Source organism: Mustela putorius, unplaced genomic scaffold (genome assembly GCF_011764305.1).
Source record: "Mustela putorius furo isolate JIRA1106 unplaced genomic scaffold, ASM1176430v1.1 tig00003853_pilon_pilon_pilon, whole genome shotgun sequence".
In the NCBI taxonomy this organism is placed as follows: Eukaryota; Metazoa; Chordata; class Mammalia; order Carnivora; family Mustelidae; genus Mustela; species Mustela putorius.
In genome coordinates this window covers 51,634,624-51,660,604 of record NW_025422005.1, presented here as the reverse complement: position 1 = coordinate 51,660,604, position 25,981 = coordinate 51,634,624, and the positions used below count along the sequence as shown (strand labels likewise).

Here is a 25,981-nt window from a genome sequence, read left to right as displayed (position 1 = left end):
CTTGCTGAAGCTCAGTTCCTGAAGCTGGAACCAAGAGAGTTAACATGTTGTTGATTTTTTTTCCCCCATGCACTAATTTTATTTACAGTTTGATTAATGCAAATCAATTTCATAAAATGAGAAGTCACAAAGAATCAAGGCATAATTATGCAAATTCAAAGTAGATGTTCAATACAAAAAATACAATCATAAGAGTGGTTTTGTTCACAGCATGAGATCCAACGGTTCTTGCTTCAAAGGACAGGAAATACTTTTTTTCCCTTGAAGACTGTGGCCACATCACACACTAGAACACCTCAGCTTACCAGTGTGTTTTCATAGGAACCATAACTTGTTTCTTAAAAAAATTTTTTACACCATAAGTGTTGTAAAAGAAGCACTTCTCCTGAATTAAATCTTCTCTGGGACACAGCACCAGTTTCTAACTATCTGAAAACTAACTGATACAGGAAGTATTCCAAATATAACTATTCTGATTCTTAAAAGTTGAAAAAAAAACTTTCTGGGCCCCTGGGTGGTTCAGTCCGTTAAGCATCTGCCTTCAGCTTAGGTCATGATCCTAAAGTGCAGAGATCGCATTCTGCATGGGGCTTGCTGCTCAACAGTGAGTCTGTTTCTCCTTCCCTCCCTGCCCCTCCACCGGCTTGTGCTCATGCTCTCCCTCTCTCTTAAATAAATAAACAACCTTTAAAAAAAAAGATTATCCTATTTAAAAAAAAATAATAGCTTTCCAAAGCTTAGAAAGAAATATTGCAAACTTGGTAATGTTGGTACTCTTCCAATAACCTGATATGCCACTAGGGGTTGATTATTATTTGCCTCTTAATTTCAAGACTTTTTTTATATATACCTTCCCTGTAGATCATCTTTATATTTTAAAAATTATTTAATGCAAAAGGAAACTTCTGGGTGACTGGGCCGTGACTGAGCACTAAGAGATCAGACATGTCTAACCTGTGGAATCAGGTCACTAAGTGAACCCAGTGTGCGTCCCTCTTGCATGGAAATATCTAGGTGGACACAGGGCCTCTTTTCCTCCATGTGTGTGAGCCAGCCCTCCAGCGAGGCATGGACTGGGGAAAATTCCCTCTCATGGCTCTCACACATGTCAACGAATACCCAGCAATTTAAGTGCATGCTGAATCTAAACCTCCAGAGGAAGGAGTTCTACACCCCAGGATGGACAGTAACATTGTCAGCAACTACGCATGTCTGGGATGGTGTTGGTCAGGATGCAAATCTAAAGCAAAAAGATATAACCCTTGCCCTAGAAAAGCTTCTATTCTAAAAACTGGCCCGGGTCATAATTTTATGGACACCGTAGAACTCAACCCCATATAAAAATATTACCAGAAGCAGCAATATTAGATGAACTGTGAAGTGTGGTTAAAAAAGAAGGGGCATTAAGAACATGAAGCTTCCTACGATGTGTAGACTAAGTGGGACAGCTATTAAGAAACTCATTTGTTTCAGCTCTCCAGCAAAGGTTGAACTTCATCTTCGGAAACGTTACTGTCGAGCATAGCGAACCCAATTTGGCCTAATGAATTCGCCTGCGTTGCCAGTACTCCTTCACAATGACACAAATTACATTTAAACCATATGGGGGATTTAAGGATTACTCCCTTCAGACAAGGAACTTTCATACTGGTCTTGGGTCCAATCAATTTCATGATGGCAGAGTTATGAACCCCTTCATTCCCGGCCTCACAAAGACTCCAGCTCCCGTTCTGATCTGCGGATACCTTCCCAGTAAATAGAACACAACAGAAACTGTAGACTTGCCCACTCTTTAATCATTTATCTTTCTTTCCATCGGTAAATACTGGACGGCTGACAACCATGTTCTTTAGCTAATGCCATGGTAGTGGACATGGGGGTGGGATGGCTAACCCTGTCTCCAGATGGAAGCACTAGGAAGAAAGCTAGTAATTGGGCTAAAAGCAATGGGGATTATCAGACCCCCAGTCTGACACCCAGCACTTGTGACAGCTGAGGGTGCCTGCCTGAGTGGTTGGGGTGTGTGACCCAAGTGACCGGAAGACACTTATTCATTTCTCCCACCAACAGTAGGTAACGATGTCATGAATGTCAGCCCCAGGCTAGGCATCACAGGATAATGGAAAGACCATATGTTTAGGAACCAGACACAACCAGAGCTCAAAGCTTTGACTTTGAACTGCATGAGAAATTTCATCTTGAGCAAGTTCCTTAATTACACCGAGTCTATAAAATGGGGAAAGCTCTCAAGGTTGTCCTGGGAATTGAATCAGGTAACCTGTGTGGAAAACATGTAGTGCTGTGTCTGGCATCTAGCAGAAGATCAGTAAATGGTAGCCCCCTCCTGCAATCCTCAGTCTCCTCATGTCTACAATGGGATCATACCTGCCTCACAAGGTTTCTATGAGGACGACCTCGCCAAGTATCTCTGAAAGGCTTTGTGAACTAGAAAAAAATTTAAAGATGTGAACTTCTTTTTTCATTTTCAGGAGATGGAAGAGGAGAGAAAAAGGTACATGGACCTTTGTTCTTAAGAAGTTCACGTCAGGGATGCCTGGGTGGCTCAGGCGTTAAGCATCTGCCTTTGGCTCAGGTCATGATCTCAGGGTCCTGGGATCCAGCCGGCATTGGGCTCGCTGTTCTGCAGGAAGCCTGCTTCTCCCTCTCCCACTCCCCCTGCTTCTGTTCCCTTTCTCGCTGTGTCTCTCTCTATCAAATAAATACATAAATTAAAAAAAAAAAAAAAAGAAGAAGAAATTCACGTCGAAGGAGCCACCACCATGTGGTGGCCTCAACCCCATCCCAGAGGTGCATGCACAGACCTACAACTCCTGAGACATTACAGGAATGGGGTGAGACCAGAGAAAAAGCTGGGGCAAAACTACTGTCTCCTAAAACACACGACAGTTAATTTCGTAGGCACCGGAAGCTAAAGAAGCTTTTAAGCAAAAGGAATCTAAACTGATAGGTTTTTGCAAAGTTAACTGGATGCCAGTGATGCATCAAAAACCTTTGAGAAGGAGAGACTGAAAAAAGATGAACAGGGCTTCAAAAAAGGATTCCTTCCTCGGCTGCAGTGGCTCTGAGGATCCTGTCAGTGGGGTCTTGACCAAAGCTGCTCGTCTGCCGGCCTCCTGCACAAGACGTCTACTTTAAGTCCTGGGGCTACTTTGAGCCCTGCTGGGATTTTTTTCCTCCAACACGAAGACACCACCCTCTTTCCTCAGACCCCTTCTCCACACAGTGCCTTCCACCCATCCCCTCTCTTCTCAGAGAACTTTGCTCTAGCCACCCCATAAGAGTAGACTCCTAGAACCATGTTCTACTACAGGGCCTTGGTGCCAAGCCAGGATTGCCAGAGGTGGATGTCTGTCCCAAGCTAGATCACTCATATTTTCCCTCCCAGGAATCTAGAATTAGGACTCAAAAAAGTATAGATTCGATTTAGTCTCTGAACTGGGAAGATCGGTAAATTCAGGAGCTGTGGGGCAGGGACAGTCGTGTCACAAGAATATCCATAAATGGTGACCAACACCCACACAATATGTGAGAACACCTGAATGCTACTCAGGAGACCCCTGTGGCTCATTTAGACATCTAAGGTTTGCAGGCCCAGTGTAGGGAAAGAACTGGAAAACAGTTCAGAATGGAATCAAGCATGAAATAGGTTACATGAATCTTCTCAAGAGGGCGGGGACTGCAGACTCAGCAGACATGAGAATTAGGGAATGTGGTCTGTGAACGCACGCTGCATGAGATGCCCTATTGACCTTGTGTTCTGGACTGGGTGGTTTCCTGTTCAGATCTCTGGTCAACATGCACTTCGGCTAGCCAACACTGTCACCCCAATTCAATGGGAAAGATCACTGTTGGGGTGAGAGACTCGTTTTTGAAGAGAGCATTTTTTTTTTAAAGGATTTATTTATTTATTTGAGAAAGCACGCAAGTGAGAAAGAAAGCATACACATGCATGGGTGGGGGTAGTGGGGGCGGAGGGGCAGGAGAGAGGCAGAGTCTTAAGCAGACTCCAAGTGGAGCGTGGAGCCCGACACAGGGCTCGATCTCACAATCATGAGATCATGACCTGAGTTGAAACCAAGATTTGGAAGCTCAACACAATACACTACCCAGGTGCCCCTTGAAGAGGGCATTTTTAAACATAGGAAGATTTAGAATTAAGTATGGATATGAAGTAAATCATATTCATATAGTGTACAGATAACAAAATAAATCAGAGTTGTAGCATTAATATTTTTGCAGTAAGTTTGGGAGAAAATCTAAGCATATTTGATATTTTAAGTATGTTAGGAGAATCTGGGATATTAGTTTATCTAACAGATTAATCTTATATTTCCAATTTCTAATGTATAGTTGAGCAACCTATTTGGACTTATGCTTTTAAGTCTGAGGTAAGAAAACAATGGAACATTCAAGGAAACTTTGTACCATATTTACAGTTTGAAGTTGAAATAATCAGATGCAGACAATTTGCTGTAATGTTTCAGGGAATGGGCTGTGAGGCCCTACTGACAGGCTGGTAACCCAGCTCTGCCGGCCACTAGCTGTATGACCTCAGAAAAGTCATTCAAACTCTTTGTGCGTCCATGGCCTCATCTGTAAAAACAGAGAGAATTACAGACCCCCTATAGCTCACTCACTGTTTGAATGAGGTGATACACAAAAGTTCTAAAACCAGAGCTGGTACAGAATGCCACTTAGTATACAAGTAAATACCACTTACTAGTTGGGTGACCCGGGGCAAAATACCCAACTTCTTGGGGCCCTCACTCTCTCATCTTTAAAATGGAGACTGAAAATAATACCTATTGAGATTTATGGTGATCATTTTGCACAAATATATAACACAAATATCATATCATTATGCTGTTCACCTGAGAGTAATATGTTACATGTCAATTATACGTCAATTTAAACAATGCATCCTTTAAGGAGAGTTAAAGAAAGAAAATAGTACATACAGCATGGTTTATCTTATAAAGACACAATGAGTTAATAAATTTAAAGAACTCAGCATTGCAGGTTCTGTTGCCTTGTGAGCCCTACATAAGCCTTAGCTTTTATTACTACCCTGAATCAATCTGAAACTATGCAGCTGTGTTTCATACCTATCTACGGGTATATGTGTTTTAACAGAGTTAGGAAATGTCCCTTAAAGAAAAAGAGAAATTGCATTAAACTATAAAGAAGGTACAAGGTCTGAAGAATTCCAAGGGCTGGAAGGCTTAGAGCTGTGCAGAGTCTCAGGCTCAAAAAGACTCCTGGAGCATATTTTGAAATTAAAAATAAAATAGTTGCATCAGAGCGTGCACGTCCTTCAGCATCTGTCCCGTCTGCTGTCCATCTGTTTATCCACCCATGCAGCCAGCAGTTACTACAAAGACTGACTTGCTGCATTCATTTCACCAAATGCTATGGACCATGGGAAGAGGACAGACTCAAGTTGTCATGGAGCTTTTGGTCTAAAGAGAGAGAGAGGTAAGTCAACATATTTAAAAGAGAAAAAGTGGAGTAAGAAGTGCTAATCTGGGAACTCAAGAGAGAGAGATGAGCTCCTAGAGGTGAGAGAGAAGGTAAGGAAGGCATTCCTCACCTCCAGAAATTCATTCTTAATTCATGTGGCTAAAACCAAAACCAGATCTTTGAAGATGCAAGGGGCTTAGGAGGCTTTTTCCTACATACCGCACTTGTGAGAAGGGCTCCTGTTTTATCAGGAATTACCAATATTCGATCATTTTGACCTATAAAAACAGAAACTTACATGGTTCACAAAGAATTTTTATAGGTATCTTCCGTTTCCTTTTTGGAATATCTTCAAGAAAATTTTCATTTAACTCCCTTAAGAATATTCATTCGGTGCTAACAGAATATTTGCCCACATTCTGGCTATCACCAGAAATATGTATGAAAACCCCTTGGGTTAAAAAAAAGGGGGGGGGAGAATTAATTAAATAATCTAAAAAGTGGATCTAAAAATTTGATGTTCAAATCACTTGTGGTTGTATGTTTCCCTCTTGTGGTAGGAAATGGAAAAACAGTCAAGATTCTCATGACTTCACAAGGGGGCGTGCTAGCGGCATCACACAACCCAGGGACCAGGGGGCCCCACTCACCCCAAATACAATGGGAATCATGCCCCCTAGAGTTTTGTTGCAGACAGTGGTTGGCCCTCTATCACATAATCAAAATACAAAGCGATTTCTGGGTTTTTATATGGTGAGGTCGTTCTCTGTCTCATTATTAAGGATTTTTTCAACTGCAAGGCCTGACCAAACTAGGATGTCCAGGTATAAAGGAAGTGAATGAAGGTGGCCACAAACAGTGGATGTCTTTTTCTGTGGAATCTTTGTAAGCCTAAGTTCTGCGAAATAAGGGTAGTAAAGCTTCCTATAAAAATTCTGACAGTATATGAGAAAAGGCATGTAAAGTGCTTATCAGAATGCCTAACCAGAGAGTGGCAGTCAATAAATGTTATCCAAACTGCCAAAATCAGAAAGACATGTGGATAAGGACTGATCACATCCTTCTAACCCAGCCTCTGATCTCTAGAGCAGGTTAGACCAGGCAGGAAACAACCAATGCTACCTAGGTAGGACTGGGTCATGGAATGTACAACAGGCAGGGAAAAGGTGGGGGAAAGGAAACTGCGGCCCCTGTTCTAACCAGAGGGCTTTGGAGTCAGATAGGCCTGGGTCTGAATCCTGCCTTTGCCACCTCTGGCTGTGTATGGCCTTCCTGGCCTCAGTTTTCTTATTTGTAAAATAGAGGCAATGACACCTGCTTTAAAGGTTGTTGCATGTGGAAAATAACCACAGTAGGTCTGTATGTTGGGCAATGTTCCAAGGGCTTTATAAGCATCAACCCGTTAGATCTCTACAACAGCACTGTAAAATCAATGCTATCATTCTCAGCACCATCTTAAGGACAAGGACACCTAGGGATACTGATATACTGATTTATCATCTGCCCAAGGCCAATTAGCTGGGAAACTGTGGAGCTGGGTTTGAACACAGGCAATCTGGTTCCAGAGCCCACACTCAGCCATCGTGCTGTGCTGCTTCTTACCATAGTATGTAGCCATGTAAATGGCAAATAATCAACAATAGCTTTTTTAAAAACAGCAATCTATGGGGCGTCTGGGTGGCTCAGCTGGTTAAGCATCTGCCTTCACTTTGGGTCATGATCCAGACTCCTGGGATCAAGCCCCACATCCGGCTGGCTCCCTGATCAGTGGAGAGCCTGCTTCTCCCTTTCCCTCTCCCCCCACCCCTGGTTATATTCTCTCGCTCTCTATCTCAAATAAATAAATAAAATCTAAAAAAAAAAAAAAAAAATTGTCTAGCCTGGGGCACCTGGGTGGCTCAATCAGTTAGGTACCCAACTCTTGATTTCAGCTCAGGTCACGATCTCAGGGTCATGGGATCACTGGGGAGTCTCCTTGAAATTCTCTCTCCCCCACTCCCTCTACCTCTCCCCACTTGTGCATGCTCTCTTTCTCCCTCAAGCCTACCTCTAGGAATAAAGCACAGTGGAAATCTGGGTTTGATCCCAACTTTGGATAATTTTTAATATCTTAGGGATCTTGGGCAAATCACTTACCTTCTTTTTCCGCAACTGTGAAACAGGAGTCTAAATACCAGTGTTTTCAGAGTTGTCGAAAAGATGAAATGAGATGGTATAAAGAGCATACAGCCCAGTGCAGAGCAGTACACACAGGTTCTCATGCAGGTTTTTTTTTTTTTTAAAGATTTTATTATTTACTTGACAGAGAGAAGAGAGAGAAGAGAGTGAGTGAGGGGGAGTGGGAGAGGGCAAGGCAGGCTGCCGTGCTGCACAGGGAGCCCCATGCGGGTCTCAGTCCTAGGACCCTGGGATCATGACCTGAGCTGAAGGCAGATGCTTAACTGACTGAGCCACCCAGGCGCCCCTCATGCAGGCTTAAAAACAGCCTAGAGAGGCAGGTAATCTCACCGTTCCCATTTTACAGAAGAGGACACTGAGGCTGAGAGAAGTAAATGACTTGCTCCACGACTTGCAACTAATCAATTGGAAAGGCAGGTTTCAACACCAGTTTTAATGCCAAAGCTCCACTTAAGCTGTCTGGCTCCTTTGGGTGACCAAGCATATTTGAATTTAAAGAAAATGAAGAGGAAATGGGTACCAGGTGCCTGTCAAAGGGATACGGCCCACGTGCAAAGTAAAAGAGCTTTGGTGGTCTGCACAACCCCCTGCACTTGGCGAACAGAGCACAGGTTGTGGGTTGAAAATGCCTCCCCTCCCCCCAAAAAGTTATGTTGAACTTATTTGAAAAAAAGAGTCTCTGCAGATGTGATCAAATTAAGAGGAGGTTATACTAGATTAGAGTAGGTCCTAAATCCAATGACTGGTGTCTTCAGGGTGTAGAGATCCAGGGACAGAGGCACAGGGGGAAGAAAAGCAAGTGAGGTCAGAAGCAGAGACGGGAGCCCTGCTCACGGGTGACTATGGCCACCCCCACAGCTGGAAGAGGCAGGGGAGGATTCCTTGGAACCTTCAGAGGGAACATGGCCCCTCTGTAAGCCTCTAGGACTGTGAGAAAATAAATTTCTGTCATTTTAAGCCACACCGTTTGTTGTATTTGGTTGTAGCAGCTCTGTGAAACTAATATTAGAAAATTTTTAATATAAATAAATATAATTTTTTTTTAAAGGCAAGCCCAGCTCCAGGGACAGCAGATCCCCCCGCAGCAGGGTGGCTGGTCTGAGCCAGAGGTCCTTGGCTAGACCTCTCCCCACAGGTACCCCTATTCTTTGCCTCAGGGTGCTTGGTTCTTACCACTAAATAACACAGGACGCACCATGGCTTGGTATATACAAACAAGCCTCTGCCCTCGCTCGGCGAAGAGGGGAAAGCACATTTTGTAACCTTGGTACCTGGAATGAAGGGGGACACTCGCTAAATATTTTAAGGTTGCACTGTTGAAGTAAGAGCGGTCTATGACCTCTGCGGCTAGGGTTTCTGATCACAAAGGTGAGCTTTTCCAGGCAGTTGCCCAGTTGATCTCCTGTCCTGAGACTGACCTCAACTATAAAATTACTCCCAGCATCAGACGACTTCCCAAACCATAAGGCATCCACACTAGAGCACACTCCGCTGAATACTGGCACTTTAGGTAATTTCTATAGCACACAGACTCATGCAAAAGCAATCGGGAACAGAGCTAGAAATTGCAGTAGTGAAAGGAGCAGAGCTGGTTAGTCTGTGAGGTTGAGGCCCAACACTTGGGCTGCTTCCAAGAGGAGCCCCGGATCACTGCAGGCAGAGAGACACAGAGAAGAGCTTGTACCCAGAAGCCAACTTCAGTGTGGGGGAAAAAAAGGTGAGAGACAGGGAGACAGAGAGACTAAAGCTAACAAGAGAAAAAGAGGCCCACCCAGCATCTCAGCCCTTCCACTAATGGTCCTTCCACGAATACTCCTTCTACTAGTATCTGTAGGAAGAAGCACAGCTCCATTGCATGTCTAATTTTTTTTTAAATAAATTTTGGTGCTTTAACTGAGTGGACTGTGCACCACACATTCTACAATATGGATATAGATCAACCAAGCCAAGGGAAAAGACCTGCCGTGATGAAAACAGCTGGTCACATATGGACCGTTGTAGGCCATATACTCTGGTTAAAGACAAGTCAGTAAACAGAGCTTTGATGCATTACTGGACAAATCCTGTGGCCCAGTCCTCCTTATAAATAGCTTTTTAGCTTTGCTAACCTAAGTCTCCATCCATGATTCTCCCTTCCTACCAGAGTCACAAGACAATTCTTAGGCGGCGTCTTAGGCTGGCCTGTGTGTAAAAGCAAACATAGAGCGTTAGCGACCTGAGTGGTGGTAACTCACCACTGGCTACCTGGCCGCCTCCTCCCTTCCTGCACAACAGGAGTTAGGCAGACTTCTGTGTTAATGTCTAAGCCTGTGGGCTTTCCACAATGGCCTCCTTGTTTTCCCCATACGCCATTACGTGGAACATCCCCGCCGTTTCCTGGCTTCCTTTTCTTCATCTTTCAAGACCTGACTCGAACGCATCTCCCCTGGAAGCTTCCCCCGACTGCTTCTCCAAGCCTCCTTCCCTAGGGCTCCCAATGGCACCCTAAAGGAGGCGCCTGTCACCTGTTGTAAGGCCCACTGGACAGTGAGCTCCATGGGGTGCTGAGACTGTCCCGATGCTCTCGTGGACACCTCATGCACAGCACAATACTGAGCAACGATGGGAAACTCAGCAAATGTCTCGGGGATGGAAGCAGCCCCTCAAGTACTATTCGGGAGAAGCTGCCAGAGCCAGTAGATCCAACCGTTCACTAGTACGGCTACGCGGAATCAATCCCTGAGAGCGAGACGTGGTGTGCAGACACCCAACGCTGTGATGGGCACTTGAGCTACTTGGGGACAGCTTTGCTTATCTGGGGTTATTTAGGCTATTCTGGGTTCTTTGGGTTACTTGGGCTGGTGGCCGTGTTCTTTTGAGATGAGATAAGTAAGTAGCAGACTGATAATATATTCCTGAAAGCCTCAAGTTCTGTAGAACTGGTCCCCCAGCCCCTCCACCCCTCAGGTCCTGCGCAGGAAACACTTACTCTCTGTAAGAAAGACGTTTCTGTTCTGAAATTTATAGACCAACGGGTGTGAAGCATCTTGATAGGACATTGACAAAGCTGAGAAGTAAAACTGAGAAGGTGGGAGCCAGCTGGGGGACCCTTAGCAAAGAGAAGTTTAAGGTGTCTGTATTTCCCATCAAAATCCCCACTAGCAACAAGCTAGTGTGAGGAAGCATTCCACCAGGTGACTTCCAACACGTACCTTATTATTTCCTAAACCTACCTCTATGATATATTGTATTAATTTTATAAATGAGTTTTTAAAAAGAGTTCAGTTTTGCCCCAGATTAAACTGCTAATAACCAGCATATCCAAGAATCAAATTCAAGTCTGTCTGATATCAAAAGCTATGCTGCCACCAAATTTAAATGCAAAAGAGGTCATTCTGATAACCACTAAGATCCTTAAAGTGGACTAATAGCTGTACTTTCTAGTTATTGGTTAGCACATCTGGGTTTGGACTTTGAGAGATGCTGGATAAAATTGCATGTGGAGATTTGTTTTGGCAGGAGGCATACATCAGACCAGTGGGGTGACTTTCCTGAAGCAAGAGTGGAATTTCCAAACAACCATCATAATGCACGTCTACGTTGCCTCTGAGAGTTCCGAAAACCTTTGTGTGCTCATTATTTAATCCTCACAAAACTCACTGATGGGACAGATATTAGAATTAATCCCATTTTACAAATGAGAAAATTGAGCTTTGCATCGGTTAAGCAGGGTTCCATGATACTGTATTGTAAGTTAGTTGTACAACTGACATTTGCACTGAAATCTTCTATTCCAACCCATCACTGGGCACTGAAGTCATTTGGTAAGATTCAGGGAGCCACAATGGGGCACCTGGGTGGCTCAGTGGGTTAAGCCTCTGCCTTCAGCTCAGGTCATGATCCCAGGGTTCTGGGATCGGGCCCCAGGTCGGGCTCTCTGCTCGGCGGGGAGCCTGCTTCCCTTCCTTTTTCTCTGCCTGCCTCTCTGCCTACTTGTGATCTCTGTTCGTCAAATAAATAAATAAAATCTTAAAAAAAAAAAAAAAAGATTCAGGGAGCCACCATGTGACCTGTCTTCCATCTGACATTAGGTCAGAAGTCTACAGAAGCACTTTGGATTATGGGGTTCTGGAATCTTCTCAGCAATTATTTCCAGCAGCAGACTTTTAAATCAAACAATGAAGGTATTAGCCATATGCATTAAACCAGAGACTGCTCCCTGACTTCCTCCTTACTTCACTCTCAGCTGAGGTCTCCCTCATGGGAGAAGGCATCCTTGTTCTCCCCTCCCTGCTCAAGATGGAGCTGGTTGCTCATCTGTGTGTTTAACGATTCCCCGAACTTCTCTTCAGACAGCTGAAAGTGGACTGAATGGTAGCCATTGCCACCCTTTCCTCGCAAAGATATGTCCACCTGGAACCTGTGAATGTGACCTTGGAGATTAATGAAGGATCTCGAGCTGAAACCATCATGAATTATCTGGGTGGGCCCTAAATCCAGTAACAAGTATCCCTAAAATAGACGGAAGAGAAGACAGACACATGTGAAGGCAGGGGCCGAGACTGGGGTGATGCAGCCATACACACGTAGGACACATGGAGCCACCAAACTCTGAAAGAGGAAGGAAGGACTGCCTCATAACTCCAACAAGGTCAAGGTCTCAACTCAATGAGCCTGTGAGGGACAGTCACAGCAACTCTGCCTCGCAGATCGAATTCAAGGGATAATATATGGCTAGAGATAGAGTAAGACTTCTGTGTGGAAGGTATGGTGGCAACACACAGAAGACCCGCCCTCCACCCTCCTTGGCATTTGGAAGAACCATAATGATTAGAACTACCCAAATCTTCCATTTACTAAAAACAATGTAAGCACTTCATGAACATGGACATTTCAAGGCAGGTATTATTATTACTTTTTTTTTTTTTAAGATTTTATTTATTTTATTTGACAGAGAGAGAGATCCCAAGTAGGCAGAGAGGCAGGCAGAGACAGAGAGGGAAGCAGGCTCCCTGCTGAGCAGAGAGCCCGATGCGGGGCTCGATCCCAGGACACTGAGATCATGACCTGAGCCAAAGGCAGCGGCTTAATCCACTGAGCCACCCAGGCGCCCCCATTATTACTTTTTTTATACCAAATCTACACATGGGGGAGCTGGCTATATGGGGAACTGTGTGATCATGTTTGTCTCGTGGATTTGACTACACAGGGTTTGGTGCCAACTCGTGGCCCAGCTCAGATAGGCAGTCTGGCTTTTGGAGCAGGTGCCAACCTTACTCCCAATTCCAGTTGAGTTTCCCACATTTATTTCCCTTTTGCTTCATTTTTAAACATACTTCATTTCATTCTGCTCCACAGAACGCATTGCTCACAGTCCCCATGAGGCAGTGTAACACAATAGCTTTACGACTAAAGCAAAAGATCCTTCCCCAGCCCCACCCAGGTATGCCATCCCAGCTCCATCTTCTAGCCTCTGTGCAACCCTGAACAAGCCCTTGGAGTCAGGTGGGTGCAAGTTTAACATCTAGGTTTCTGGTTTCTGTGGCTTGGCACTGACAAGACTCTCATCCCAGGTTGGAGCCATTTTGTCTTGTGTTTTAACAAACCTTCTCATGGTGCATGATTTCTAAATGCCTAACCAAAGCATGTTTAGATGTCTACCAGAGTGGAAGAGTACCATATCCCCAGGCCAACATGGGCATCTACACAAGGAAAGCAGAATGCCAGAACTTCCCTCAGCATGAACCGCCTTTTTTTTTTTTTAATTATTTATTTAACAGAGAGAGAGAGACATCACAAGTAGGCAGAGAGGCAGGCAGAGGGGGAGGGGGCTCGATCCCAGGACCCTGAGCCCATGACCTGAGCCGAAGGCAGAGGCTTAACCCACTGAGCCACCCAGGTGCCCCCATGACATTTTCTCGGCAGGGCAGCACGAAATATGGCAACTCATTTTAAACAGTTATGCTGGAGTATTTTCATTTAAATTAATGCTATCTCCTTCAAAACAATCATCTTGGGAAGCAACATATTTATTCAAACAGCGCTCACACTGTACTAACATTTCTGGAACTCTTTCTCAGCAACTGTCTTAACAGTCTGTGGCACTTCCTTTGAAAGTCTTCAGTCATAACAAATTTCATCCTCTGAGAATAGATTTGAACTTTGGAAAGAGACAAAAATTGGTTGGAGCCATGTCTAATGAATAAAGTGGGTGATCAAATCTTGTTACATCGTTTTAGGTGAAAAATGAGGCATGACTATAAAATAATGTGACTGGTTTTCCTAGGTGACCCATAAACCGACTGGCTGAAAAATAATTCCCATAGAGGAGTTTCAAAATGCTTTGAGCACTAGACGCATCACTGGAATAAGTGTACGGTTCCCAGAGTGGTGATTTGGCAGGGTACAAAACTAATTTGGATATATAAGTTCAAATATGTTTGTAAAAAAAAGAAATCTGATTGCTTACACTCATGAAAATGAAGAAGCTATTTTCCTGGAGAAATTTCTCCTCTTTTTTTTTTTTTTTTTTTTTGACAGCCTGGTCTGCTTTGGACAAGGGAATCTGCTGAGAAAAACCTAGTGGTGATTTTCATTTTTTGTGTCAGTCCTCCTCCAACCAACCAAAGGCTCCTTGAGAAAGGGGTCATCTTCATCTCTGTGTCTCCAGTGCTCAGCACAGCACACACACATGGGACACTAATTCCACTGTTCTGGACACAAACGCTTTGACTCTGCTTCTCGTCCTCTTGGGACTTCCCTTGCTAAATGTAACTTCTGCCTAGCAACCAAAACTGGGACATGTAAAACCCACCCACACAAATTTACAGAGACCTAAGATATACGAGTGGTTGCTTAGGGCCAAAAGCATAAGGAAATAAGAGGGATTGACTGCTAATACACGGGCTTCCCTTCGGGTCATAGAAATATTCTAAAATTAGATTGTGGTGATAGTTGCACAAGTCTGTGAACACATTAAAAGATACGAAATTGTCCACTTTGAATGGGTGAATTGTGTGATATGTGAATCATATCTCAATAAAGTAGTTTATTTAAAAAGCCCTCCACAATAGAAATGTTTGTGCCTTGGTTCCTTTCTAAGATGGCAGTTGGAATAAATGATAGTCAGGTTCTCTTCCAAAAATCTAGTTCCCTATATAAAATTGTTTCTGTCTTCTTCTCTAACTCTATCACTTGAAAATGACCTCGGGGTTTTCAGCAGATTTGGAAAGCATGTTTGGATGGTGAGGACTGCTGAGTGTCCCTCAACACCAGTTATCCCATTCCTTTCAATTGACACCCCCAATGTTTAGCCTGATACACAGCTCCCAGAAAAACATGGATATAACCTAGCCTCCCTTGCTGCGAGAGGAGGCCTTAGACTATGTTTTGGCACAGAAGATGTGAGTAAAATAAATGACATACAGTTTCTGAGAAAGGTGTGCCTTCATTACACTTCTTTCCTGTTACCTGACCTATGCGGTAGGCAGCCATCTTAGCTCATGCAGATACAGGCAACTCATCACGGAAGGCCAAGCAAAAAAGAAAAAAAATACAGAACCCTTTCTACAACAGACCCACCACACCAGCCCAGGACTGCCCACACCCAGTCTATTACAGAAAGAGTTCTATTACTATGAACTTATATTTTGTTTAACTTATTTTGAGACTTTTTTTCACAGCCAAAGGTGTATGTTAACTAATGATACAATCTGATCTTCTGCACCAGAACAGAACCTAAAATAAGCATCATCAGCATACCTTTTATGCCATGGAAAAACTGTCACCACTGCTACCCTGGAAGGCAGACCACTGGTCAACCAAACCTGACAAATGGGAGAAATTCAAAACAGGAGCAGTTGTTGGCTGCTTCTTGCCACAATAGAGAGGAGCTCAGGCAAGGACTTGCCAATCCACAGGCAAAAATGAAGGTAAAGTTCCACTAAGGGAAATATCTTTGACTGTGGCCTGCAAACTGTGTTGCCCGAGTTCAGTAATTTGTGGCCTTGTAGAGTCGAGATGACTACTATATGTCCCCAAGCTAAGGCAGCTCTCCATGAAGCAGCAGGTGTAGAAGAATGGGCCGTGGCCTCAACTCCTTCCCAGGATTCTTTCCTAGACAATGAAAACTGACTCATCAGCAAAGATCTGATTAAGGATACTGCTTTCTTACTCAGCCTAGCTTTTCCTATCTCAAGGCAGGCATCAGTGATGGAGATGTCCGAGGAGGGACAGAGCACAGAGGCCAGAGCTAAAAGTTTTCAGGCTTGGCGCGCCTGGGTGGCCCAGTTGGTTAAGCATCTGACTCTTGATTTCGGCACAGGTCATGATCTCAGGGTCATGAGATCAAGCCCCTTGTTGGGCTCTGCACCCAGCATTGAGTCTGCTTGGGACTCTTCCTCTCTCTCAGCCTCTACCCCTCCCCTGACTCTCTCACTCTCTCTCTTGCTTGCTCTATCTCAAAATAAATAAATAAATAAAATATTTTTTAAAAATAAAGTTTTCAGGCTTAAAACCCTATCTATGTGAGAATTTTCCCTGGATTATCCGTATGTGGAAATGATCAGAATAGGCCGGAAGAAGCCTAATAAACTTCCTAAGTAATTACACAGTGAAACAAACCAAAAACTGGGTCTGCAAAAGCAACCCCTGCCTTCATACATCCACCAACTTTCAAGAGCAGAAAGCAGGATACAAAAAGCTGTGCAGATCTTCAAAATTCTCAGAATCTACTCTGCAGTGCCCAGGACTAAGTGAGCACCAAGGACAGAGAGTAAGAGAGTCCCTCCCTGAGGGCAGGGCTCCCTGTGGACCTACTCCATGATCAGGGCAAAGAGTCTTCACTCCCTACCAGCAGCACAGTGTGAACACTATGGCTGCTGACTGCTCTATTTCTGTAACTATGGAAGTATATATATTTATTGGAAGGAACCTAAGCTGCTGCCCTAGGGGGCAGAGTGATGTATTTCATGGGTGAGAAGAAGAGTGGACACAGTTACCTAAACACCCAAAAAGATGCCCGTAGCAGAGATTTTTCTACTTGCAACTCCTTTTCTTAAGGTAACAGAACCACCCATTTTTAGCCGGCCACGTGCCTCCCAATATGAAGTCTACATTTTTGGGCCCTTCTTGCAGGTAAGTATGGAAAATCTAATCAGTGGGTTGTGAGGAGGAGTGAGGCGTGCAATTTCCAGACTGTTTAAGGGCGGGGGGGCGGGGGGAAGCTCTGCTCTATCTTTTTCCTGTGCCCACTGGCAGCAATGAGGTTGAGGTTATGGCCGCCCCCCACCCCGCCCCACTGCATCCAGATGGGCAAAGGCAACACCTTTAAGACAGCAGAGCCACAGACCTGAAGGAGAGGGAGGTCCTAAGGACCTATTGCACTAGTCCTGGCCTGCGACACCTAGACGATGGCATGAGACAGAGAAAAATTTCTATTTTGTTTAATCCACTGCTGTTTTGAGTGACAACATCTTGAACTTACGTAATTGTACAATCTTTTGACTTAAAATACAGGCTACATGGTGTACATCAAATTCACTTTGGGAGGTAGTTTAAAATGTCATCTTCTAGAGCCTCCAAATCTGAGCTACGGTGGGACACCGGGCCTTGCCAGGGAGCTCTAACAGAGATTTCAGATATGAGCCGAGGAGAAAGCCACAGGGCCCAGTGCTGCATAGTACACTGGCTGAATTATAATTGCTCTCCTTCTGGTATGTGCAGTGCTGTGCGGAGTGAGAGGGGAAAAGAGTCAGATTTAGATCAGTGAAGCTGAGAGAAAGAGAGAGATACTCTTCCCCCTACAATTCTGTTAAAATATTTTACATAACAAAGGCCATTTAGTGGCTAAGTGCTCAGCTCTAAAGAACAGTCCTGTCCCATTCCTTCAACTAACCTCTTTCTGCTATGTACCCACTCCAGTAAAGGGGCCTCTTTTCTGTTCACACGCTCTCCACGCTTCAAGACACAATTCAAGTTCCGTCGCTTCTTTCCCCAACAGAATGTTGTCTCCCTTATCTGCACTCAGCACTTTTTCTAATTCTGTTCTTTGCACGTGTATGTACCGCTTGTGTCTTATCTCCCCCAAAGATTGCACACTTCAGGATGGAAAAGGACAGTAAATTATTTACCCTGGCATTTTTTTTTTAAGATTTTATTTATTTGACAGAGATCACAAGCAGGCAGAGGCAGGCAGAGAGAGAGGAAGGGAAGCAGGCTCCCCACCAAGCAGAGAGCCCCATGCAGGGCTCAATCCCAGCACCCTGGGATCATGACCCGAGCTGAAAGCAGAAGCTTTAACCCACTGAGCAACTCAGGCGCCGCGCCCCTTACCTTGGTATTTAATACCAACTCCCACTCAGAAAGTGTAAACGGGGGGGGGGGGGGGGGAGAACAATCATTCATAAACCCACCATAACTAAAGGACTTTTTTTTTTTTTTTAAAATAGGAGTTTTACCATATTAAAAAGTGACCCAAAGATGATCCTGTGGCAAGTCATGCTTGCCCCAAGGATATCAGGTTTCAAGTAAGGGTAGCAAGGAGCCTCTACCTAACACCAGTGACCTCAGAGTCCCCAAAACATTCTCCGTCCTACTCAATATTCTTTCATTCCCTTCTCAGAACTCTTAGCTAGAAATATGTCCCTTCACCTGTGTTTGCAGCTGGCCTCATGAAAGTTCAGGAAAGAGTGATCCATCCCAAACAGGAGATAGTAAATAAGACTAAGTTCTCCAAGCCCCACTGGTTTAGTGAGAACCTGAGACCATTAATCCCTGTGTCATGTATTTGATGCCCATTTCAGTGCAGGCAGTATCTGACACTAAAAGGGGATAGTCTGCTTAATGTAGGGGTTCTTAACCCAGGATCCTTAGATCCTACTAGCAAGAGGACCCTGGGTAGAACTGAATGGGGTCTGCGAGTTTGAATGACAAAGCAAACAAAATCTTTATTTAACTAATCTCTAAATGAAATTTAACATTCCCTTGAATTTTGAACTTAGGCAATAAACCACAGAATTATTATTATTATCATTACTAATACCACCTGGGCCTTTATCATCAATAGAAATCACAGATATTTTTCAGAGGTACCTTGGGTGGCTCACTCCATTAAGCATCCGACTCTTGATTTCAGCTCAGGTCATGATCTCAGGGTCCTGGAATCCACCCTCATACCAGACTCAGCAGGGGGTCTGCTTGAGATTCTCTCTCCTTCTCCCTCTGCCCCTACACCCCTGCTCTCTCTCTCTAATTTTCAAAAAATCACAGGTATTTTCATAGCATATTACAGTTATCTCAAATATTAAGATTGCAGATATATCAAAAGATCATTTATACTTACCTCTATTCTAAAGTAAGATGGTATTAGAACTTCTACTAAATTTTGTTAATGTGTGAGTAAAGAAGCATATATCTTGCTATATCACAAACTTGGTTAACATTTTGATAATTTTATTTCTAACAACTTTTATTTCCTCTGTAATCCTTTGTATTTTATTTATTTTAAAATAAAATTATTCTGAGATGGGGTCCATAGATTAATCAAAGGAATCCAGGGCACAAGAACCTCTGTGAATTGATGAAAGAAAACCTGTCTACTCACAAGTTCTCATGAAAGCATTTATTTTGCCGAAGATATTGATGAACCATCCTTCAAAATATCCAGACATTCATTTACTTGTGAGTTCAAACTTCCCAATTCCTAAGACTGGTCATGTGTAGATCACTGGGCCCAAGAGCAATTTTTAGAGATCAGGAATTGTTTGAACTAAGTTGCCTGCACTGGTATCTGTTAGACTTCTCAGTAACCGAGGCCCATAAATTCCTTTCTCACTGTGCTAATCTGAGCTAGGTTTTTGGCCTTGAACCCAATTGGCTTCTGAGTAACATGGAATCCCTCTATATTGGCTGGGACCACTGGGGATAGAGGAAGGTGGGGACAGAGCCGATACCTACGATGCTGTGTTAATAACTGCATCAGGTTGGGCCTGACGAACTTGGTGTCCCCCTAGCAGCAGAACACTAATAACAAAAAAGTTCTGCCCCAGGTCCATCATGAGGTTCCCCCACAAGGGTCATTCAGTCAGTTTCCAGGTAAGTCGAGACTGCAGGTACTTTTAAACATGTTGTTTCATTTAATCCTCACAAGAACCTCTCCGGGTGTCTCATCATTTCCAACCTTTACAGACCGGGAAGGGGGAGGTGGGCAGGGGAAGGATCAGAAATCAACTAACTTGCCCCCCAGTCTCCAACTCCTCTATTTTTATTCTTTTGTGTATAGAATTCTTCCCCTTGACAAGTCCACCTGCAATTCCAACTAGCCCTTTGAGCCTCAGTTCAGCTACCACTTTCAATGTTCTCAGACCCCAAAAATAAACCTCTTTTTTTTTTAAAAAAGATTTTATTTATTTATTTGGCAGAGAGAGATCACAAGTAGGCAGAGAGGCAGACAGACAGAGAGAGAGAGGAGGAAGCAGGCTCCCTGCTGAGCAGAGAGCCCGAGGTGGGGCTCGATCCCAGGACCCTGGGATCATGACCCGAGCCAAAGGCAGCGGCTTAACCCACTGAGCCACCCAGGTGCCCCCAAAAATAAACCTTTTAAGGTTTTCTGATACCTTAGGAAACCTCTTGCTAATGGACACAAGTCAAGACACAGCACAGAAGCTCACAGGCACCGTTCAAAGCTCGGTGGCTTCATGCTGAGATGCTGAGTACAGCTCTGGGAAGGAGCTTGGTGGGGCCACTCTTGCTGCTGGGGGTGGGTCCTTGAGGCCTCTCCAATGGCTCCCTGCACACTGAAGTCTGACCTCTGCTTTCACTTTCACCTTTTTTTCATAAGACCAAAAGTCCTTTTCAGATTTCTTTTGGTTTGCCATTTGCAAAAACAGGCATTTAACGTAGGTCATTCATAAAAGTCAAGTGGCATAAGACAAACTTCCAGAAAGCAGGGGATACCTCTATAGCCCTCCATGCTCTTCCCCCTTTCAGTACCTGGCACATACCTCCAACAGTAACACCTAATGCACTGTGCTTCTCTGTTTATTCTCGTCTACTTCCCTCTACAATGTTTTTGCTGAGGTCAGGAATATTTTGTATCCTAAGTACTCAGGACAACATAGTAAATGTTTGAAGAGAATACAAGCATTGGTCACCAACTATACATTGGCTTTGAGGGCTGGAATTTGCTTATTTCATTTTTTTTTAAAGCTTTTATTTATTAATTTGACAGAGAGAAATCACAAGTAGTCGGAGAGGCAGCCAGAGAGAGAGAGATAGGGAAGCAGGCTCCCTGCTGAGCAGAGAGCCCGATGCGGGACTCGATCCCAGGACCCTGAGATCATGACCTGAGCCGAAGGCAGCGGCTTAAACCACTGAGCCACCCAGGCGCCCCTGCTTATTTCATTTTTTAAGATTTTGTTTATTTATTTGTCAGAGAGAGCACAAGCAGGGGGAGCGGTGGCTGAGGGAGAAGCAGGTTCCCCCACCGAGCAGGGAGCCTGATTCTAGACTCAATCCCAGGACCCTGGGATCATGACCCAAGCAGCAAAGGCAGATGTTAACTGACTGAGCCACCCAGGTGTCCTGGAATCTGCTTAACTTAAAGTGTATTCCTCATCCTTCACAATTCAGGGCAATTAAACAAGGACTCACCGAAAGCTACACTATCCTAGGTACTATAAATACAGATAACACCAGACCCTGTCTTAAAGAAGTTTACTTTCTAGGGGGTAGTGTCATATGTAAATATAGTTTCACTGGGATTTGATCAACTATTCTAGAGGTATCTATGAGAAAGGAAGAATTCATAGGGGAATGAAAATGGCAGAGAAAAGTTTTGGGGGAAATTTTCAGAAGATGCTATGTGAATTGATTCACACCAGAAGAGAGGAGTAGGGGGTGCCTGGGTGGCTCAGTGGGTTAAGCCTCTGCCTTCAGCTCGGGTCGTGATCCTAGGGTCCTGGAATTGAGCCCTCGAGTTGGGCTCCCTGCTCAGCGGGGAGCCTGCTTCCTCCTCTCTCTCTCTCTCTCTGCCTGCCTCTCTGCCTACTTGAGATCTCTGTCAAATAAATAAAATCTTTTAAAGAAAAAGAAAGAAAGAAAGAAAGAAAGAAAGAAAGAAAGAAAGAAAGAAGAAAGAAAAGAATAGAGGAGTAGCATACTTAAATCCCTGGTATGGAGAGAGAGATATAGAGACAGGGAACAAAATCAGCGAGCAGAAAGCTGAGGACAGAAACCTAGGGAACAGCTAGGGTATACGCAGGGCAAGCAGTCCATGAAGGAACTCTCGAAAAGTGTTGAGTAGAATCAGGAGAGTGATCAAGACAAGGGAAGGAGGACTTTAAAACTACAAAACCAGTAGTGCCAAAGGCAACAAAAGGCCAAATGAAGCCTAAAAGAGTATTCAATGGATTTAACAACCAGAAAGTCCTTGGTAACCTCAGCAAGAGCAATTTTAATGGAGTGGTGGAGGAAGCAGAAGCCAGACTGCAGTAAAGTGGTAAGTGAATGAGTAAAAACTCAGTGTGGCCACTGGCCAAGAAGGGGAAAAGCAATAGGGCAGTAGCTGAAGGGAGATGGGGTTTTAAGAACATATATTTTTTTTAGTCCTAGCCTAATTTTTTCCTTTCCACCCCACATTCCTCCCAAATGGACAACTTTCCATTTAGACCTCTAAAATCCCCACTGTGCTGTCAGCAAGCTCCTTAAGGACGATTCTTGTGTCTGAAGCATCTCTTTATTCCACACAGGTCCCTGCACATGGTATAAGTTCAATCTCTGTGGAATGAATGAATGAAATATATATATTCCACACGGGTGATAAGGAATTGAAGGGCTCTACTGGAATACAGTTCACTTTCTTTCAAGGGAATTTGTGGTTGTCTGAAAACTCAAGAGCACCTTCTATCCAGAGGGTCTTGTCTCCTTGATGCTTTTAAATTTCTGACCCAGGGAGGCAGACGTAGATCGGGCCCAGAATAGAATTTACAGATGACCAGAAAAATAGATCTATAAAGATTCAAGCATCCTTTTATTCCCAGAAGCTGGAACTGGCAGGTCAATGTTAGATTCAGGGTACTGCCATGGCAGTTCCTCTTTAAGCTGCCTGGCTTCAGTTTTCTCACTGGCAACTTGAAGATGCCCATAATAGCATCGACCTCTTCAGGCCCAAGCATAAATCAGACACTGCATGTTTGGAGCTTTTCATAGTGCTTGGCAGAATGATGCTTTTATGTTAAAGATAAAGTACTACTAAAATGAATAAAAATATTACTAAAGGGAATGAGTTCCAGAAGCATTGGGTAGAAGTCAAAGCTTATTTTATTTTTTTTTTAAGATTTTATTTATTTATTAGAGAGAGACCCAGCTAGAGAGGGAACACAAGCAGGAGGAGTGGGAGAGGGAGAAGCAGGCTTCCTGCTGAGCTGGGAGCTCCATGCAGGGCTCTATCCCAGGACACTGGGACCATGACCCTAGCCCAAGGCAGACGCCCAACAACTAAGCCACCCAGGCACCCCAAAACTTATTTTAAATACAGAGAGAAAAACTCGTTAGAAAACATTTCTTAAAAAGTGAATGAATGATCAGCCCCAACTTAACTTATTTTATAAATTTACCTTTTCGTTGATCAGGTTTACTGATTTACTGATTTTATTTCAGTTTACTGGTCAGGTTTCCTGATTTACTGATTTTATTTCAGAGTTTCACCTATCAGAGTGGACCTGCCCATAAAGTCAGTTAACAGTCCTTAGCTGGTGGGGAAAGTGGGGAGGGGACAGCCACGGTGTTGCATTAATTTCCTGGCCAGCCTCTAGGGCTTGCATAAGAGTACCCTTGGGTATGCAGTTTCTGTTCTGTTGAAAATTCGGCTCCAGCTCCTCCATGCAACAGATCTAGAAGCACCACCGGTGCAAATACTAGCCGTTTCGAAAGCTTTTTCCCCAGCAACCAGGCCGTGCAAGGGCAGGAGCTGTCCCGAAGCAAACTAGGGTGTGGGGAGCGAGACTGCAACCTCCTTAGCCCCGAGGGCCTCACGCACCAACTGGGCGGGAGCTCCCGCCACCCCGGCCCCAAGGCGTCGGGTTCCCTGCCAGTGGGAAGCGCCAGTCCCAGACGAGAATAGCAGGCAAATAGGCAAACGAGCGGGATGCGAGGGGTTCTGAGCAGGGCAGAGGCCCTCTAACCTTCCCGGTTAGGGTGACTGCACCGCGAGCTGAAACCAAATCTTCAGTCCTCGGAAAGGTTAATGTAAATGTCAGAGGCCTCGGCAGGCGGAGGGGAGGGAAGGGGAGGGGAGGAAAGGAGGGAGGAGGAGAAAGACGGGCGGGGCAGGTGGCGGAGGGTCGGTCCTCCCAAGGTCAAGTTCCACCCGCCCGTCCCCCGGGGAGTCGACCGAGCAGCTCGGCGGAGCCCGGTGGCCGCCTTCCAGCTCACCGCGACCTCCGCGGGGCCTGCCGGTCGGGAAGCGCGAGCGCAGAGGGGCAGGGGGTGGAGACTGGGGCGGCCGCGCGCGGAAGTGGCCGGGCCGAGCGCGGCAGGGGGCGGTCGGGCGACCCGGGCCGCACGTCGCGCACGGCCCCGCGCCGGGTGCACGCCGCGGAGCCGTCGGCGCGTCCCTTACCCCGTTGGCGGCGGCGATGCGGACGATGAGCTGGATGGCCTCCTTCATGTAGAACCTGCCGTCCCCGCCCACCACCAGGGTGGCCTCCTGCCGCTGCGCCGGCTCCACGGTGGAGATGATACTCTGGATGAAATTCTCCGCGTAGTTGGTGCTGCTCTGAAACACCTTCACCCGCTTCCGCAGCCCGCTCGTGCCCGGCTTCTGGTCCGGGTACGCCTGGGTCTTAACCGTCACAATCTTCACCATGGTGGCGACTCGCTTCCTGGGGCCGGAGCTGACTCTGCTAACCGTGGGGCGGCCGGAGCTGTGGCTGCTGCTGCTCTGGGGTGAGGGTTCGGACGGGGTACGGGCCAAGCCAGCTCTCTCGCCTGCGCTCGGCCCTCCTCCTTAAAGGGACAGGGGACAGGGCCCTCCCTCCGCCGCTGGCCCCACTTTTCAGGTCCCGAGAGGGGAGGGAGCGCCCACCTCCAGGCCTCTAGTGCAGTGGGTGGAGCCTCTCTCATTTCCCCATCCCACCCCACCGCCGTAAGCCAATCCACTATAAAACGAAATCCGCCGCTCCTCCCCTAACTGGAAGGGCAGAACCTGGGGTAGGGGCTCTGTCCTAGGGCAAGAATTGGAGGAGTGGGAAAATTGGGGAGTATAATGATTTCCTGTGGTTTGGCTAGAGTATCATGTGTAAATAACCTTCTGGAAACCTGTTCTGAGGGATAGAAGTGCCAGCCTTAGGTAGATTCATGACTATTCTTTATATCCTCCAAATATTGGAGTATTTGTATCAGAAAAAGGAGTCAACTCCAAAGGTCTAATTCAACCTGCTACCTTCCGTGTGATTACTTATGGACTAAACCCTTTTCTTGCACACTTAGGGTGGGTATACTGATAACTAGGGTTTATGTTTCTAATCCTTGCTAAAGTACAAGATTTATTTTTCCCTATTCCAGGGAAACTGAGATACAAAACTGAGATTCAAAAAATTAAATGGCTTATCAGGGCCAGAGAGATAAGTATACACTGGAGGCCAACTCAGGTGGGTGTGGCTCCAAAACCAGGGCTCTCACCCTGATTTGCCTGCCTGTGTCACCAGGTTTGATAACTAGGAAATAAATGTACAGGGAGGCCTTGATAAATATATGCACAAATATAAGGTAAGGCTGAGTGTAATAGAATTCATCATCAAAATAAGCCAGTTAGTTGTTCACGTAATAGAAATTTGGTGAAGAGATGAAGGACTGAAAGTTCATAGAGGATAGAGAGTCAACAAAAGAGTCTTGATTATTGAGTAGGAATATTGATTCTTTCCTTTTGGTTTGGCATCCCCCTGGATTTGGTGAGAGTGATTGCTATGCTCAGGGAATGTGTCATTTGTAGAAAAGCCACAGCTTTTTTCTCCCTGCTTATGAGATATGTGACCTGGAGAAAGCAACTATGGGCATCCATCTCTTTACTATACAATGTGCATAAAACCTACTTTAAAGAGTTTCTGCCAAGAATTAATGGGGATTTGTATGTCTGTTTCTCAATCACAGTAGATTCTACACAGTAGAATCACCTGAGACACTTTTGAAACTACCCAGGCTCCAGTCCAAACAGATTAAATCGTAATCAGCTGATGTAAGTAAATCACCTAGCATGGTGCCTGAAACATAACGGCCCTCAAAAAAAAAAATCAGCTCCCCTTCCCTAATTCCAAAACTATGACTTACCATTAGCCTGTGAATTTAT

At 45.0% G+C, this 25,981-nt stretch overlaps 1 protein-coding gene across 1 annotated transcript in view; it reads right to left on the bottom strand.

Annotated features, from left to right (window-relative positions):
• Positions 1–24,745, bottom strand: part of PGM1 (phosphoglucomutase 1) — a 62,322-nt gene extending 37,577 nt beyond the window's left edge. The window contains exon 1 of the mRNA XM_045064664.1: positions 24,257–24,745. Within this exon, the coding sequence (XP_044920599.1) occupies positions 24,257–24,502 (246 nt within the window). The 5' untranslated portion in view covers positions 24,503–24,745. The remainder of the gene's footprint in view (positions 1–24,256) is intronic.
• Between the last annotated feature and the right edge of the window lie 1,236 nt (positions 24,746–25,981).